Raw genomic sequence first — 17,137 nt, 5'->3', positions numbered from 1 at the left:
TTTTTCTTACCAGTGAAAAGTATAAGTAACAATAGAGCTTTATAGAATACATACTTAGTAACTGACTTAAAATTAGAAATAAAAACCTATACCCGGTAAACCGCTCGAATTAAAAATAAGTTACAGTGACTAAAAAATAAAGATTATTTAGACACTGACCGGTTGGTTTTGTCAATATTAGCGAAAAAAGAAATAGAAAAAGAAAAAATATATAATTTTTTTCTATTGATTTTTTAAATAAATAAAATTTTGTAATTATGGCAACATTTAATAAGCTATTTGTTAAAGATATGATTTTATAACAAATGAAACTTTCAACTTAAGATTAAAAAAAACATTTTGTAACAATATCTTCCTATTTTTAAAAAAAACTAACAATTTCGCTAACTCTAAAATGTTGACCCGAACCGATGTAGATAACTCCTTTTGAACCACTGCTTGACGTGTTGCATATAATTCAAATTACGCGCTGAAAGCTTTCCTGAAAGATCGTCGCAGCCAATAACTGAAAAGGACTAAGGAAGGGTAACTTGCGTTGTGCCCACTGACATACTTTCATCAAAAACCTTAATAATAGAAATAAAATAAATCAAATTAAATATTTTCGATTAAAACTAGTGTTTTAAAGTCATTTAGTGACAATTTCGGCTAGAAAAACGCTACAGTAAGTATCTACATTTATTAGATAGTTGCTCCACGTAGGTGCCACTGTGAAATGTTTATAATAAACATATAGCTTTATATATTTGTTTATTTTCTTTTTAAATAAGAATATGAAACATAATTAATTATAAATCTTAAATTAATAAACCACCTAATGTAATTTGCCCAGTAAAATAAATTTCAGGCTTGATTAAAGCTATTGATTGAATTCCTTTTTTTATCCAAAATTAAATGTAGAAGTGTGTTTAAAAAACTTTTTTTTTGAGGTATCTACTCCCGATTTAAGCACCGACATTAATTTGATTTCCTTCGATTATTTCAGAAAAAAAGTAAAATTTAGAGCAGCACAGAAACCGAAAAATAAGCCAGTTAAGACGAAGTATCCAAGCAAGCCGTGACTGTTTCACGTGCTAATTTTTTACAACAAATACAACAAGCGAACTGCCCCGAAAATGTTCACCCTTTGGTACTCCGTATTGTCATGGAAGGAATACAGGTATGTTTGAATGCATGATTTTTAAAACAGTTTATTAAAGTTGTACCTACCGGCATTTTGGGTCTATCATTCCAACTTCACTCAATTGGACCAAACCCAATTTTATTTATGGCAACAGACCGATTTTCAGGAATTTGCTTCAACTAGGCGCGTATAGATGGCAGAATAACGATCATAAAAATAAAATCGCAAGTGCTATTAAATTTGTCGGTTTTTTATAATATTGTTAAAAGATGAATTATGATTAATTGTAAAGTGGGCCTTATTATAAAGTCTGGCTGCCGGAGAGGTACACCACGTGTTTTTCTGAAAATATCCCAATATTCCAGGGCCACGGTCGCTGGGATATTTTTATATGCAACCGCTTTCGTAGCAACAAAATGTATTCTGGAATACTATCAAGAACAAATAAAATCTTCTTAGCTCCACATTCCTTACGTATTTATCTCTAACTAGGTGTAATTTTAGCCAAGTCTCCGCTTAGACTCACGATTTCACTCTTTGCAGTCTATGACGGTTTTAGTTTTATATTTATAGACACGACTATCATTAATTATAAGAGATGAAAGTGGACAAATTCTACCACATAACAATTCATTCCGATAAAAAAACACTAGAGGCTTAAATTTGCTTCTTCAACACAGACCACGTCAGGATTCTTTACAATGAAATTTTATTGAAATTAATTGTTTCAAGTAGCTGTGGGCGCAACAGTAAATATGTAGGGGACCAACTTGATAACATTACAATACAGACACCACGTATAAGAAAATCACAATAAAATTTATTATTATTTATTTAAATAATGGTTCACTAAATTAATGAGGAATAAACACCACTGACTGATATTTCATGTTGAAGCAGTCCGAATTTACTTGTCCCCTACCCTGGACCACAAAAATATTTTTTCACTATTTGGAAAGCTGCCCCGTTATCGGCCTATCAAGCTTTTCATTTCCTTTGGACATGATACTTAAAAATTACGTAGAAAACTGTAGCGGTTAGAAATGTGTGAATCTCAAGATTTATTATTAAAAGTGCTATAAAATATTTTAATGTTGGCATAAAAGTTAACTATACGGAATTTTAATAAAAACATTTTATTCCTTTGTGCTTATTTTAAGTATTTTAACCAACTTGTAAATTCACTAAAAATAAAAACAAGCAAGGGCATTAAGACTGTCACATTCTTGAAACGTTCAAAATGTGGAAAAATACGTTTTGAGCCAAGTCAACAAGTCCGATTATTATTGCGTAACTTCCCATACGGAAAGTTTTATTACTATAACATGTATTTGTCATCTTTTTGCTATAACAAATAGAGAATTGGTAGTGAAAATTTAAAGCAATTTTCTCAGCTAAAAATATTTGAAGCTTTTGCTCAACCTGAAATCCAAGGTCATGAAAATACTAAAATATCTCAATTGACCGGATATTGGAAACCAAATGTGCGTCAGATTAAAATTATACATACATAATATATCATTTGAGATTGATAAATATCTGAATTAATCTGTAGATTATGGAACTTGACTGTTGTCACCTGGATTTATCAAAATTATCAAGTTTTTGATAGGTCATCAACTCTTTGTGGAATTATGGCAAATTTATTTTAGTGTAGATTTTCTTGTAATTTATTAAAATACATTTTGATACTTAATATGCAATATTGTAAACAACAAAATTACTAAAATGTATTTGCGATTGTGATGAAATGAATATTAGGTATTCGTCTGCATATTAAATTTCTTAGATTATTTGGATATAGATAAAAGGAAATACTACCATACCACACTGACTTTGCAGCTTAACAATTTTTCGTAGAACGTGTAGATTATCAGTAGCAAAGTTTATTTCAATGCAATTAAGACTACTTTAGTACCTATTTTAAATGTAAAACAATAATGAAGTGTGTAAGACCATTTAGATAGTTAAGCCGTGTGATTTTATCTCATTCGATACTTCTAAATCAGCTGATCAAAATTTGCGTCAAACGTGTGGCTTATTATTAGAAACGCCGAACGACAGAAATTTTGATTAAATTTTGACTTATTTTTTATTGTTGATATTTAAAAAAAAATATGTTTTAACATACATATTTCTAAAGGAATAATAGAAATATTTTTTTCAATAGCGTAGGCCAACTACTCCTAATTGATACTAATTTTAATTCAGCTTCAATGGAAAAATTTGTTTTCTGATGATTCGAATTATCTGTCATTGATGTTGTTCCAAAAACTAAAACAAAACGTCAAATTTATTACTGTGCCAATATAATTAAAGCAAAATAAATCCTTTCAAATCTCTAATATTAATCTAAGCAAATTTTTATTTATATCTAAAAAATTGGAAAAATATTTTATTACGCTCAAAAACATTTTTACAAAAGAAATGACAGTATTGTTTAGTTGGCTTTTGTTTTCCTGAAGCTATTAATAAAATTTTATTTTTGTAACTATGACTTGAGCAGAATACTTAAATTCACCTGTTTAAAACTAATTTCGCTATTATTCTAAAATCTGAACAAAATTTGCACCGGAAATGTGTGTCAATTAGGAATATAGATTTTTATTGGGAAAATGATGTGTAATAAGTGAAATTGTATGTTTTATGAAAGATACACTGTGATAACAACTTTTTAAATTTTGATAAATGAAATAAAATGATTATGTAAGAAAAAATAATCTTTTTCTAGAAATTTTTTGAGGACATATTATTAACAAATATTATAATTTTGATTTTTCTTATTTGTTATTATTTAAAAGAATTTTCCTAAGTTTTCTGCGTTGATATACTTTTGTCTATAATAAAAAAATAATAAATGTTCTCTATTTTCTTTCATTCTTATTTATTTTGATTTTTACTGAACGATTGCATAAATAGGCATAACGAATAGATTTCTTCAAGGTTTTATAATTTTGCAAAAACGCGTCCTTAACACTTGCAACTGCATTTTCAACAATGAAAGAGTTGTTTCAAGATTAGTGAAAAAAATCATCACGCTAATGAAGCATAAATTTCATTTTTATGGTCGCATAAGCATGAGGTTATTGTAGTAGGAACAAAAGCAATAATTAACAAGACACAATATTTAAATATCTTAGCGTGAAACATAAAAATTAATTCTGGCAAGAGTGCCATTTACGCAATTAATAGAAATGGGTCTGAAAATTGTCGTAAGATTTAATTGATTGTGTCGAGACTAAATGGAACAAAAGTTAAATGGCCCAATTAAATTATCGCTTGTTTAAATATTAATTTTGCGGGAAAGCAAAATCGGCTAAGGATGCAGTTAGCTAATAGATGAGTAAACTGGAAGATTATATATCTATAGTTATCGAGAGGTAACAAATTACAAACACAAATTTTAATATCTTAATATTGGCAATAATTGAATTGTGGACTACGTGCTTATCTGCACATAGATTATTTATTGCATTTTGAAGTGTTTTTTTAAATGTTTTTTTCCACAGTTAAGATTAATCAACACTAGTCAATAAATTGCAATATTGTTCTTTCGTTTTATGAATCTGCATGAGAAAACGAACCAATGGACACCAGTCAATGTCATCAGCGGTTAATATAAGAAAATTAAATAACGTTGAATAAATATTGCGCGCTTAACTCAGACGCTTGTTAACTCTTAAAGTCAATACAAGTAATTATTAAACTAAACCTTTACAAAATACAGGTATTAAACAGTTTATCGTTTGTATCTCCATCACAAAACTATTTTAGTTTTCCCAGGCAACGTTTATTTTCTTTCTACTCCCGCCTTTAGTAAATTATACATGTCAAACAGCTGTTCGGAGGCTTTTTCTATATTTAAACATTCTATAAACAAGTAATGCACTCCAAATTTTCAAAAATGAAAGACGTTAACCTCACCTAAAGTCAAACAAATTCAAACAAAACGTAAAAAAATCCAATTATTCAATTACGTAAATTTGGATTTTTAGCTAAACAGTTTCATTTGCTTATGCAAGGTTGGTCAAGGGCATCAGAATAAGCTGCCAGAACACCACTTTGCCAAATTTTGTTACACAATTAGGTTGAAATTTCGATTTTTTTTAAAGTTTTTTTTGTTTTCATTATTTGCTTACTTTTCTTCTTCTGTAGATCTTTCAGACAAGTCTCAAAATTCTTTTATGAATCGAAAGACAATTTCCAAGTTTGAAAATGTAAACTTGCATATATTTTTCTGTTTTTGTTAGTAATAGAAAACTAAATGCACAACTTTTGTCTGAGTTTTTTAAAATATATTTTTTTAATAATTTTTTGGCATCATTTGAGGTTTTTCTTTAAACATTAATTTTTGTTTTTATTTTTACTTGTACTATATTTTGTTTTTTTTTATTTGGTTGTTTTTTTTATTTTAAGAGAAGTAATCCTGGACAAAGTGTCACAAAAGCTCTCCCCCTCGTGCCCTAAAACAAAGCCGAGTCAACCGACTCCTCCGCCCCCTCCGCCGCCGGTCGAGCCGCCGAAACCGCCGCGAGCAGAACCGCCGAAGCCACCACAATCGGTCCCCAAGCCAATACCACCCCCATCGCCGCCGAAGGCTTCGTTACCTCCCAAATTGGACCCTCCTGCAAAGCCTCCGCGATCTCCTTCACCACATCCTCTACGAACTGAAGCTTTCGAGGATATTGAATATGAAGATGAAGAAAGCGACGAGGAAGATGAAGATTCGGTTGTTGATTCGGTCCCACCTCCGAAACCGGCTGCTAAAAACGTTAACGATTTTATAAACGTTGAGAAAAACCAACAGCAGCGCGATTTTGGGCCTCAAAGGTACAACGAACAGCTACTAAAAAAGTAAAATAACTAACACTTGTTTCATGATCACTACTAAAAAATTATTATACTAATAAATTATTACCGAAAGAAAAAGTTTTTTATTTGGGTGCGCAACGAAGCGAACCACTTTCAAGGGTTTTCGGAGAGGGGCTTTCTTCAGGATTTCAACCAACACAGATTTCATTTAGTTTCAGTTGTATTTAGTCGATATTTATTTTTTATTTATCACTTATGCAGTCTTTTCGAGTAGAGTTGTATTAAGTTATTTTCAATAAATACAAAACCAAAAATTGAACAAACAAAAAATTACACTAACAACAAAAAAAGGAAAAAGTGTATGTTGTTTAAGTGAATTTTGTAGGAGAAAGATTTACGTACAGGACTGAACACAGCATATTAAAAATATCTATTCTACCGGTTTCAAACACAAAATCAACAAAAAAAGGATACCTAGGATTTGCTCATTCTATCAAAATTTCACTGAAGTTACATATAAAGATTAAATATAGTAAATTGCTAAAATGTGTTATGAAGCAATATAATGAATAACATATAGTACAAGATATAAAAATGGTTTGTTTTTTTAATCACCACGAAATGTATGTTATGTTTTATATGTATAAAACATCAGTGAAAATCTAAGTGCAGTAAGAGTTTGGCTAATAGATATTAAATTTTGCAGACTATATCAAAATGAAACAATCTTAAAATTGCTTTTATCTTTTTAACAAGGCAATTGAAATCTGGGTTATACCTGTTTTATGAATTTTCTAGACTTTTCTAATATTTTATGTATTTTGAAGTAATTGATTAGTGTGTAATCACTTTTATGATGTAGTTTTAAACATCATTTACATTTACGTGAGTGTTAAACATTGGTAAATACGTAAACAGTCCATCCCAGGAATCGAGAGATAAGTAAAATTGTCCCAGCTGTAGGTATAGAAAACTTTTCATTGTGCTGGATTGTGTGCCTATATTGATTGGGATAACAATGTCACGAAATACCAGTTTAGTTATGAAACAAATTTACAAAGGGACATAAAGTATTTAGGAAAGGACAAGGACGGTGAACGAGCACAAAAATCGATAAACGTGGGGATGAACAGCTGATCTCTAGAGCCACCCCTGTCTAACCCATATTCAGGTCTGAATATCAGAATCCTTGAAAAAGTGAGGCGTCGAACCGATTTATTACGTAATCCAGACGTCCGTCGTTAAATATTAACATAAACACGGCTAAACTGCTTTTTGTCAATCACATGCAAAATAAATGTGGGTTTAAAACGTTTATGTTTCTGTAAATTGAATGCTGTGAGAACGTTTCTTAATGAAATTGTTGTCGATTCGAAGGCGAGAAATAGAGAGATGACTCCAACTTAATCGGAACAATTGAAATTGTTTTTAATAAAGGCCAACAATAGACTCATAATTGATAAACTGTTCTAGACGTTTTATTGCATTCAATTTTATAACAAAATTTTATCGCGAATGAATCATTTGCGATTTTCCTTAATCCATAGTAACTGAACTAAAAATTCGTTCGGAAGTTATGCCAGCTGGCTTGTAATTTCAGTGTTTTCATTTCAATGAAGAAAATATTATTATGTAACTAATAGTAAATTTTCTCTGTCCGTTTTTAATTTATTTCGTTGATGGGTTTAAAAATAAAAGTTCTAAAAATAATAGAATCGCTTGTTTACCGGTCGTTACATAACATTTTTCCAACAATCCACCAAACCCAATCGATTTGAAAAAATCGGTTCTATGCATGATTAGTTCTAATTCTGCACCAGGACAATAAATTTAAATAAATTGAATTCTATCAAAACTCAGGGATATTTTGATCGAATTTTCGCTTGAAACATGCAAGCTAAACCTTTGGTGTAGTTCACCTGGAGTTTGCACCTGATCAATACGAGCAGAAAAATGATTTTTGCTATTTGTTATCACGATTGGACCGATTAATTGCCTCTCGAACCTTGAAAATTACAATTCGCTTGATGAAAATAACACAAAAATCACCGGATAATCCCCTCCATCCCAAGAGAGGGGAGTCTGTGAATAGATTTTTATCATTTAATTCCTTAAAAAAATCAAATTTTCAAGTTCACTATCGAAAACTTAAAGTGGTAGGTCGGGCAAGAATACGTTAAAGCCAACGATTGGTTCAATGTAATTCTGTAAACCTGACGTCATTGGGGTGGTGGGGTTGACACCAAGACCTCTTCTACAACGGGTTCCTACTCATAAACTCATAGTCGGTTCATTCTTCAGAGAGTGTGTTTCAAGCCAGACTTTCGAATTTAGAGGTGAGCCCTTAATTTAATTTACTAATACAATATTCGTACATACACACAATTCCTGCTTTTATCATAAAATTTAACATTTTTTTTTCATAGAAACCGCACTTAACTTTAAATTGATTTAGTCTAAAGCTTTTCTTATTATCAAAAGTTTAACGTTTAAACGTCTAGCCGCTTTTTTGGTGTTACATAACATTTGGGCGTTTTGTGACTCTAATCTAGTTTTCTACCGGACGCGCTACTCCGACCGTTTTGTCAATTATTTAATAAAACTACTTAACTACTTGAGTTTAATTAGTGACTCACGTCTGCCTAAACTGCTTCAGCAGTTTTGTCTCTCATTTCTATTCGAAATTAGCCCTAGATCTTGTAAATAAAAAAAAATTATAATTTTTTTTTATTGTAGCTTTAGAAATGTAATATCTAATAGTATAACAACGTTTTGTTCGGCTTTAACTAAAATTAATTAAAGAAAACGATTTAGTTTACCCACGTTATGCAACACAAAATACACAGTTATTGATTTTGAATAACGGAAAATGGGGCTTCTGGCTAATCTCATGCTTTATCCTTTTTTTTATTTAGTTTCTTGAAAGTTTTAATTAAATTGAATTGATTTGTATTGAATTTACAATTTATTTTTTTGCCCTCGAATGGGTAAGTAAATTATTGGTAAAGTCTTGTTTAAAATTGGCTGAGTAGCATGTAGATTATTTTTTATGGCACATATACTCGGACGTTTTGGTTTTTGTGAAGTTGATGAGTATTAATGTCAGTGTTGTGGTTCGAATTTTGTGTTGGCGCGTTTAGAAATGGTGGATGCGCCGGTTTAGCGAGTTGATTGTTGATATTTATCCGAGTGTTGTCTCGAAGAGTCGATTTTTATGTTAGATAGGGGTAGGTATCTTACGGGTGGTCAAGTCTGGGGACAATTATTAGAGACACGCAATTGGATTGGTCGTCTGTACGCATAGATATGCGTTTATCGATCTGTTAAAACTGCGCCCCGTCTATTCAACGCTCAAAGTTCAGTCAGAGCTCAGAGCGGGAAGCGCACGGTGGCTATACGACGACCTGAAGACGCTTAAACGCCTTATTGAAAAGGGCGTCGTCCCAAACCCCATGCCGTATAGTTGGTCCATCCATTTAGTTGTAGTGTCATTAGAGTGTATATTCATTTAGCTAGATTGAAAAAAATGGGAGGTTGCGCATCTAAGGAAAATACTAAAAAACCGAAAGAGGATGAATCGGGGTTTGTACTATTCGTATCCTGTTGATGTCATGCATGGGTCAATAGCACCAACCGGTGCCTCTGGATTTCTATGGAAGCTTTGTGTCTTGTCTTGTTCCGTGTCAACTCGATACATCAAGTACGCAACTATAAATTCCCTGCACTTAACTTCATTCTAGATCATTCATCAACTTCCAATCAATAACAATCACTTCATTATTAATTTTCTATTGAAATGATTTGTTAGATTTTTTACTAATGGTGACATTTTGTAGAAAATCCACCATGGTTGACGCAGCAGTTTTGGAAAAACTGGAAGCCGGTTTCAAGAAACTGGAAGCTTCTGACTCCAAGTCTCTTTTGAAGAAATACTTAAGCAGGGAATTGTTCGACAAGTTGAAGACCAAGAAAACTTCCTTTGGTTCCACTCTTCTTGACGTTATCCAGTCTGGTAGGTTCTCAAATTTTGTAATATTTTTTTTCTATTATGAAATTTCCCAGGTTTGGAAAACCACGATTCTGGTATTGGTATTTATGCTCCTGACGCTGACGCTTATTCCGTTTTCGCTGATTTGTTCGACCCCATCATTGAAGATTACCATGGCGGTTTCAAGAAGAGTGACAAGCACCCCCCCAAGGACTGGGGTGATGTAAACGCCTTTGGCAACTTGGACCCTGCTGGCGAATTCGTGGTGTCTACTCGTGTCCGCTGCGGCCGTTCTTTGGAGGGCTACCCCTTCAACCCTTGCTTGACCGAAGAACAATACAAAGAGATGGAACAGAAAGTGTCTTCGACGTTGTCTGGTCTCGAGGGTGAACTCAAGGGTACTTTCTACCCTCTCACTGGCATGAGCAAAGAGGTCCAGCAGAAGTTGATCGATGACCACTTCTTGTTCAAGGAAGGTGACCGTTTCTTGCAAGCTGCCAACGCTTGCCGCTTCTGGCCCACCGGCCGTGGCATTTTCCACAACGACGCCAAGACCTTCTTGGTTTGGTGCAACGAAGAGGATCACTTGAGGATCATTTCCATGCAGATGGGAGGAGATCTTGGCCAGGTCTACCGCAGATTGGTGACGGGTGTCAACGATATCGAAAAGCGTCTCCCCTTCTCGCATAGTGACAGATTCGGTTTCCTCACTTTCTGCCCGACCAATCTTGGTACAACTGTTCGTGCCTCTGTTCACATCAAAGTTCCCAAATTGGCCGCCAACAAGGCTAAGTTAGACGAAGTCGCTGCCAAATTCAATTTGCAAGTTCGTGGAACTCGCGGCGAACACACCGAAGCTGAGGGTGGTGTTTATGATATTTCCAATAAGAGACGTATGGGTCTCACTGAATTTGATGCTGTCAAGGAAATGTACGACGGCATCTCCGAAATCATCAAGATGGAAAAGGAGTTGTAAACCCCGTAACATCTGTAACATTCTAATCATACGTGATTCATCACTTATAAGCAATGACATACATAATTTGAGTAAGTATATCTTGTTTGCCAAAGGTACCAGTGAATGCTTATATTGCTAAGTTAAGATGGTGTATGGACATGAGTTAGTGTATTCAGCTTTCTAGTCGACATTGTTTTCAAATGTGAAAAATTCTTACAAATTACAAAACATTGGATTTTCCTTATTTATTTATTTTAATGTATTTATGTAAAGACGGAAGTGTTATTTTAAAAAGCAACTGCAAATTTATTACAACATTTAATAAAAGACGTCCAATGTACTACGCATTTTTTTTCTAAAACCCGCCATTTTAAACCATTTTTCCAAACCGGTTTCATCCTTGACCGCCACCAATCCCTAAAGGGGACAAGCCCATCCGCCATTTTGTCTACCAGCAACAAGAAATCGAAAGTTTGAGAGCCACCCCCCCTACCTACCATTTATGAAACAGAAAATATTTATTTCATTATTATTATCATCATAAAATATACACAACATTGTAACAACTTGTTAAAACTACACATTATCAAAAAACTTGGAAATTTATTTAAGGAATAAAGAAAAATAGTTTTTTTAATATTATGTACAAAACAATTTTTTTCATTTTTTGAAAAAATTAAATATAATCTGGAAAAAGCACGTCTCCATTAATAATAAGAAATTAATTTCTGACGTCAATTGTAAGAATCATGCAATTTTCCACGTAGTCTTGTATTACTGGTTGCTTGCCAACCATGTTATTTTTAGAAAAGCGATATTATATTCATAAAAATAGAAATACATTTTATATTTCTATAAAGTGTTTATATCATATTGATTTATTTACAAATTGCAAAATTAACAAGAAGTATTATACCAGGTGAATAAAAAGTATGGAACCAAACTTTTTTTGCTTAAACTATTTATTTTTTGAAAAAACTAATTGATGAGTAATAAAGTACTATAAAAATGTGATGATTTAACAAGAATAAAATTTTTCGAAATTTCTTTTTGTTTTTGAGTTCTACAATAAAATCAGTTTTCTCATAAAAGCTATACTTTAAGGATTACAACTATCTGTTTTATATTTAATTTTTTCAAAAAATTTTTTTTACATAAATTGCAATTTTGACAAAAAAAATTCGCATAACTCAAAAACAAAACAAAATACGATCACATTTTTTATATTACTTTAATTTATATTAATTATTATTTTCTGGAGGCAAATGATTAAAAATAAAACCGCTTGGTTCCATACTTTATATTCACCTTTACAATAGATATTAAAATTAATAAAGTAAGTATAATAAATTTATTTCTTTATTAGTTTTTGACATTTATTATTTTATTATTATTATTAATATTAATAAACAATAAAGTACAAGTACTTTTATTTTAAATTTAACTGATGAGTAGAGGTAACTGTAATCAGTTATTTAAAGTAGATAGTATGATATGTATTTAAAGTAATGTAACATGTGCAAGAATTACAAGAAATGCAAGCTTATTTTACTAAGTTGTGTTACAAAATATTAAACTTTAAAAGTACTTAAAGTCTGAATTGGATTTTTGGAAACAATCAGTCAGGTTAATACTTATTAGCTATTTGTTTTTATTTATTAATGAGAAACAAGTGTTGTTTTTATATGGTATTATTTAAAAAAATTTAAATATAAATCTTACATACAGATAAAAAAAATTAAACATTTTTAATTGCTTGTACGATTCTTTCTTTTGATATGTTTTACGGTAGCTATTATATATTTGTTAAAACAAATGTAGAAAAAACCTGTCCAATTAATTTTTTTAAAATATAATAAATAATTTCTTAAAATATAATAAATTAATAATATTTTACTATTTTGAAATTTTTTGGTGACTTTAAATTTGTTACGTTCTTGTTTTGAGCGTCCTCTTTAGGCTGTTTTTCAAACTATCAGCAGACTATTATTTGAATTCGTCGGTTAAAAGTTCGTTATAAGTGTTGGTTTTATAGAAGTTGATTTATTCAAAAAATATCATATAAAGTCTGCAAAATGGAAAATGTTTATTACAGTAGTGATGAAGAAATTGCATGGGGACCTTTAGTTTTGAAAGAGATTAGAAAGGATTTGGAAAAAGGAGTCAGAAAGATTAAACATAGAGAAACAGACTTGTAAGTAATTGTGTTTGTATGTCATTTTTAAATATGGGGGAATTAACTTATGTTCTTATTAAATATTATTATAAAACTGTTTTTGCAACACAATTTTCATTAATTTTCTTTATTTTAGGGGCACTTATTTTCCACCTTCGTCAAGTGTTCTTGAAGACCAAACTCTAAGTGACCAAAAAAGCATCCATTCTGAAAATTCTGAATATTTTACACCTGAACAAAGCACGAATAAAATTGAAACATTCTTAGAGAAGGTTTATAAAGTTATTGACAGTGAAAACAGTGATGAATGTCTTAATTCCAACGATACCACAACAGATAATACATCTAAAATTGATACACTTAAGGATATTTTAAGAAATAATGAAAAGCAGTGTAATTTAGACGATTATCATCAGACATTGGTGGAAAACTCAGTTGTTTTGTCGCCAGATTCAAAGTGTCTTGAACAAGTAATTGATTCTACAATTGAAGAAATCTCAGATGAAGAAAGTTATACAGAAAGTGATAGTAATGATGTGATTTTAATCAGCGATGACAGTATTAATGATTCTGTAACTGGAGTACTTGCAGAAGAATCTGTTTTAGTAAAACCTGAGGAAGAACAAAGTGTCTTATTAAGTGAATCATTGGTATCATGGAATTTAGACGAAAAGACTCTGGAAGCAAAATGTGAATCATCATTGGATAAATCGCCTGGAGAAGCGTATTCATCGAATTCGGATTACGAAGATTCACATCATAAAAAAAATTTCTTTCATGAGACTGAAGAAAGCGTTCACTATCAATCAAGTGATTATCGTTTTGTGCCACAAAATTCTATACCAAGTCTGAAAAGTTCGGAGGATAGCAAAAATGATTCACATGAATTTAACGATACACTTGAAGAGATGGAAATGGCTCTGAAGCATGGTCTTGACTATGCTTTCCCAGGAGATTCTTCCCAAAGTACTGAAGCCTCCACTGCTCAGAAAATACCACAAAAACTTCTATCAACTACAAAAAAGAAGCCTTCAAAACCTACTAAATTTGATTACATCCTAAGTCCTGTTGCAAATTACATCAGAAAGGACAACGATAACTTTAAAATGCCTCTGAAACCTGTCAAGAGCAAAACAACTACTCCTTGTTCTAGAATACCGGTAACACAACCAAAGCCGTTTACCAGCGTGATAAGTCCCATTGGCGTTTATATCAAAAATAGTCCTTGTTCTGCATCCAAAAGAAACGTGGCCGTGAAACCAATATCACAGTTAAATATGAAATATGAGAGTGTTTTAAATAATAAAGAAAACAACGTTGACTTACCAGACAATGTTTATCGGCCACCACGCAAAGTTGTCACTTGTGTCAAAAACGATATAATTTTGCCATCCAATCTTCAGAAATTTGTGCCAGAATCAACAGTTACAAAGCATGAGAATCGACTCCGAAAAGAAACAAATATCGAAACAAAAATTTTAGAAGAGGATTTAACATCTGTTGATTCAAGTTTACTCAATCAATCGTGTGAGGATACATCATTTTTGAAAGTGAAACAAGCATATATTAAGTAGATTTGTGGTTTATTATTGTACCGTATTTATTGTAAATATCTTTTTTTATAAACGTTAATTAATAAATTTTTTGCTAAATTGTGATTCAATTACTGTTTGAATTAAAATTAGGTTGGCTGAAACTCCCACGTGACATCTAGTCAACCAATCAGCATGCGACAACGCTTAAAATAAAGGACATGCGCAGTTTTAAAGCCACGTAATTGACAGCATTGTGCGGAAGGTTGTGCCGGCGAAAAATAGGTTTTAGCAAATAATTAAATAATATTTAGAATAAAAATGTTTTTGAATAAATTATTCGTGTTGTGTCTTTTGTATTGTACGTGTTTTGCAAAAGAAGAGGATGTTTTGGAGTTCAGTGACAGCGATTTTGAGAGTAGATTAGCCGAACATGAAACTGCCCTCGTCATGTTTTATGCCCCTTGGTAATTATATTTCCTTTTTGCAAACTTTTCAACTAATAAAAATTGTTAAGGTGTGGCCATTGTAAAAAACTGAAACCTGAATACGCGAAAGCTGCAGAGGACTTAATCCGCAACGACCCTCCAATTGCTTTAGTCAAAGTAGATTGTACTGAGGCAGGAAAAGAAACTTGCAATAAGCACGGTGTCAGTGGATACCCCACGTTGAAGATCTTCCGCAATGGAGAATTCTCACAGGAGTATGGGGGTCCCCGGGAAGCTGGGGGTATTGTCAAGTACATGAAGGCGCAAGTGGGCCCCAGTTCCAAGGAATTGACCAGCGTTGAAGACCTCGAAAAGTTTCTCAAAGCCGAAAATGATGTCTCTGTTGTCGGTTTCTTTGAAAAAGAATCAGATCTCAAGACCGCTTTTCTTAAACTCGCTGACAAATTGAGAGAAAAAGTTAGATTTGCACATTCCACCTACAAGCCCGTTTTGGAGAAACAAGGAGTCAGTGATGGCATTGTGTTATTCCGTCCCCAACACTTGCACAACAAGTTCGAAGATAACAGTGTTGTCTACAATGGAGGTGCCGTCACTGGTGAAATACAAGATTTTATTAACAAAAACTAGTAAATTTTTGCTGATTTTGGGACGCTTTTTTTAATAGTAATTGTTTCAGCCATGGCTTAGTTGGTCATCGCAAATCTGATAACAGAAATGACTTCCAGAATCCTCTAGTAGTTGCTTATTATGGTGTTGATTACGTCAAAAATCCGAAAGGCACAAACTACTGGCGTAACAGGGTTTTGAAGGTTGCGAAACAGTACAAGGATAAGATCAACTTTGCTGTCAGCGCTAAAGATGACTTCCAATATGAATTAAACGAATATGGTATTGACTACGTCAAGGAGGATAAACCAGTTGTCTTAGCCAGGGACGCCAAAAACCAAAAATTCATTATGAAAGATCCCTTCTCGTAAGTACGAAACTAACAATTTTTCTTGTTTATTTCACTTTTCTATAGCACGACAGAATGTTTTCGTTGATTTGTTGCAATTGTAACAATAAAATTGTTATAAATTCTTCTAGTGGCACAGTAAATACTAAAAAATTGTTTGAAAACAAAAAAAGATATAAGAAAATCCAAATCGACATTAATAGTATCGTATTTATGTAAGCAAAATTGTCAGAAGCGTGTTTATACATTCACTTGCATCACTTATTGTTATTTGTTACGTGAAAAAAAGTAAACAAATTAAGGTGAAGATGCATTTGTAATAGCCTTGTTTGTAGAAACTCTTTTCTTGAATTTTAAAATTGTCATATTTTTTGTTTTCTTTGTATTTTGTGAGAATTTTTTCATTTGATTTAATTTTTTAGTATTGAGGCCTTGGACAGCTTTGTCAAGGACCTTCTTGACGGAAAACTGGAGCCTTATTTGAAGACCGAGCCTATTCCTGAGAACAACGACGGACCTGTGACAGTCGCCGTAGCCAAAAACTTTGATGAAGTTGTGCTCAGTAATGGCAAAGACACCCTGATTGAGTTCTACGCCCCTTGGTGTGGTCATTGTAAGAAACTTGCGCCCGTCTATGATGAACTCGGTGAAAAAATGAAAAACGAGGATGTGGCAATTGTTAAAATGGACGCAACGGCTAATGATGTTCCACAACCGTTTGATGTACGCGGTTTCCCTACTCTGTATTGGGCCGCTAAGGATTCGAAAGATAGCCCAGTTCGTTATGAGGTAACTGGAATATTTTTGAATTGGGGAGTGTAATTTAATATGTGTTTACAGGGCGGACGTGAAGTCGATGATTTCGTCAAATATATCGCTAAACATGCCTCATCTGAGCTTAAGGGATATGACAGGAAGGGAAATCCTAAAGCGGAAAAGACTGAACTTTAAGAATGTAAATAGTGATTGCAGGAATGTAATTATTCAAAAAAATTCAATATTCTGTTTTCCATTGTAGTTTAAATTGTAATTGTTTTTGTAATTAAATCCAGTTTCATAATTTTTTTTAATCGGCATTTAGTGATAAAACAGTAAGTAAAGGCGAGGTCTGTACCACTCTCCACGGTCCCACCTAATGCAAATT

At 32.5% G+C, this 17,137-nt stretch overlaps 3 protein-coding genes across 6 annotated transcripts; all 3 read left to right on the top strand.

Moving 5' to 3' along the window:
* The first annotated feature begins 516 nt into the window (after positions 1-516).
* LOC123006335 (arginine kinase) lies at positions 517-11,097 on the top strand. 4 transcript variants are annotated; one of them, XM_044400745.1, is made up of 5 exons: positions 517-664; positions 986-1,159; positions 5,540-5,953; positions 9,772-9,947; positions 9,998-11,097. In XM_044400745.1, exons 2-5 carry the CDS (start codon positions 1,116-1,118, stop codon positions 10,897-10,899), a joined length of 1,536 nt encoding a protein of 511 aa, XP_044256680.1. In that variant the 5' UTR covers positions 517-664; positions 986-1,115; the 3' UTR covers positions 10,900-11,097. The 4 variants fall into 4 exon arrangements, with proteins under 4 accessions (XP_044256680.1, XP_044256683.1, XP_044256682.1 ...); XM_044400748.1 differs by lacking the exons at positions 517-664; positions 986-1,159; positions 5,540-5,953 and adding an exon at positions 8,123-8,271; XM_044400747.1 differs by lacking the exons at positions 517-664; positions 986-1,159; positions 5,540-5,953 and adding an exon at positions 8,973-9,517.
* A 1,754-nt stretch (positions 11,098-12,851) lies between these two features.
* On the top strand, positions 12,852-14,720 carry LOC123006334. Its single transcript, XM_044400743.1, has 2 exons — positions 12,852-13,075; positions 13,194-14,720. The coding sequence occupies exons 1-2, from the start codon at positions 12,957-12,959 to the stop codon at positions 14,629-14,631; spliced, it is 1,557 nt and encodes a 518-aa protein (XP_044256678.1). The 5' UTR covers positions 12,852-12,956; the 3' UTR covers positions 14,632-14,720.
* A 95-nt stretch (positions 14,721-14,815) lies between these two features.
* On the top strand, positions 14,816-17,063 carry LOC123006336 (protein disulfide-isomerase A3). Its single transcript, XM_044400749.1, has 5 exons — positions 14,816-15,056; positions 15,107-15,664; positions 15,715-16,011; positions 16,416-16,782; positions 16,834-17,063. Exons 1-5 carry the CDS (start codon positions 14,911-14,913, stop codon positions 16,942-16,944), a joined length of 1,479 nt encoding a protein of 492 aa, XP_044256684.1. The 5' UTR covers positions 14,816-14,910; the 3' UTR covers positions 16,945-17,063.
* Positions 17,064-17,137: the final 74 nt, after the last annotated feature.

The sequence above is a fragment of the Tribolium madens genome, unplaced genomic scaffold (genome assembly GCF_015345945.1).
Source record: "Tribolium madens isolate multiple individuals breed KSU strain unplaced genomic scaffold, Tmad_KSU_1.1 Scaffold_2;HRSCAF=44;Tcas5.2_LGX, whole genome shotgun sequence".
Taxonomy (NCBI): Eukaryota; Metazoa; Arthropoda; class Insecta; order Coleoptera; family Tenebrionidae; genus Tribolium; species Tribolium madens.
This window is presented reverse-complemented; position numbering and strand designations above follow the sequence as displayed.

What these genes read in the sequence shown, in the direction of transcription:
- LOC123006335 (XM_044400745.1), top strand. Translation starts at nt 1,116, where the DNA reads ATGTTCACCCTTTGGTACTCCGTATTGTCATGGAAGGAATACAG. An exon ending in TTGTCATGGAAGGAATACAG is followed by an intron (nt 1,160 to 5,539) that starts GTATGTTTGAAT and finishes TTTTATTTTAAG; the next exon opens with AGAAGTAATCCTGGACAAAG. An exon ending in CGCGATTTTGGGCCTCAAAG is followed by an intron (nt 5,954 to 9,771) that starts GTACAACGAACA and finishes GACATTTTGTAG; the next exon opens with AAAATCCACCATGGTTGACG.
- LOC123006334 (XM_044400743.1), top strand. Translation starts at nt 12,957, where the DNA reads ATGGAAAATGTTTATTACAGTAGTGATGAAGAAATTGCATGGGGACCT. An exon ending in AAACATAGAGAAACAGACTT is followed by an intron (nt 13,076 to 13,193) that starts GTAAGTAATTGT and finishes TCTTTATTTTAG; the next exon opens with GGGCACTTATTTTCCACCTT.
- LOC123006336 (XM_044400749.1), top strand. Translation starts at nt 14,911, where the DNA reads ATGTTTTTGAATAAATTATTCGTGTTGTGTCTTTTGTATTGTACGTGT. An exon ending in ATTATGAAAGATCCCTTCTC is followed by an intron (nt 16,012 to 16,415) that starts GTAAGTACGAAA and finishes TTAATTTTTTAG; the next exon opens with TATTGAGGCCTTGGACAGCT. An exon ending in ATAGCCCAGTTCGTTATGAG is followed by an intron (nt 16,783 to 16,833) that starts GTAACTGGAATA and finishes ATGTGTTTACAG; the next exon opens with GGCGGACGTGAAGTCGATGA.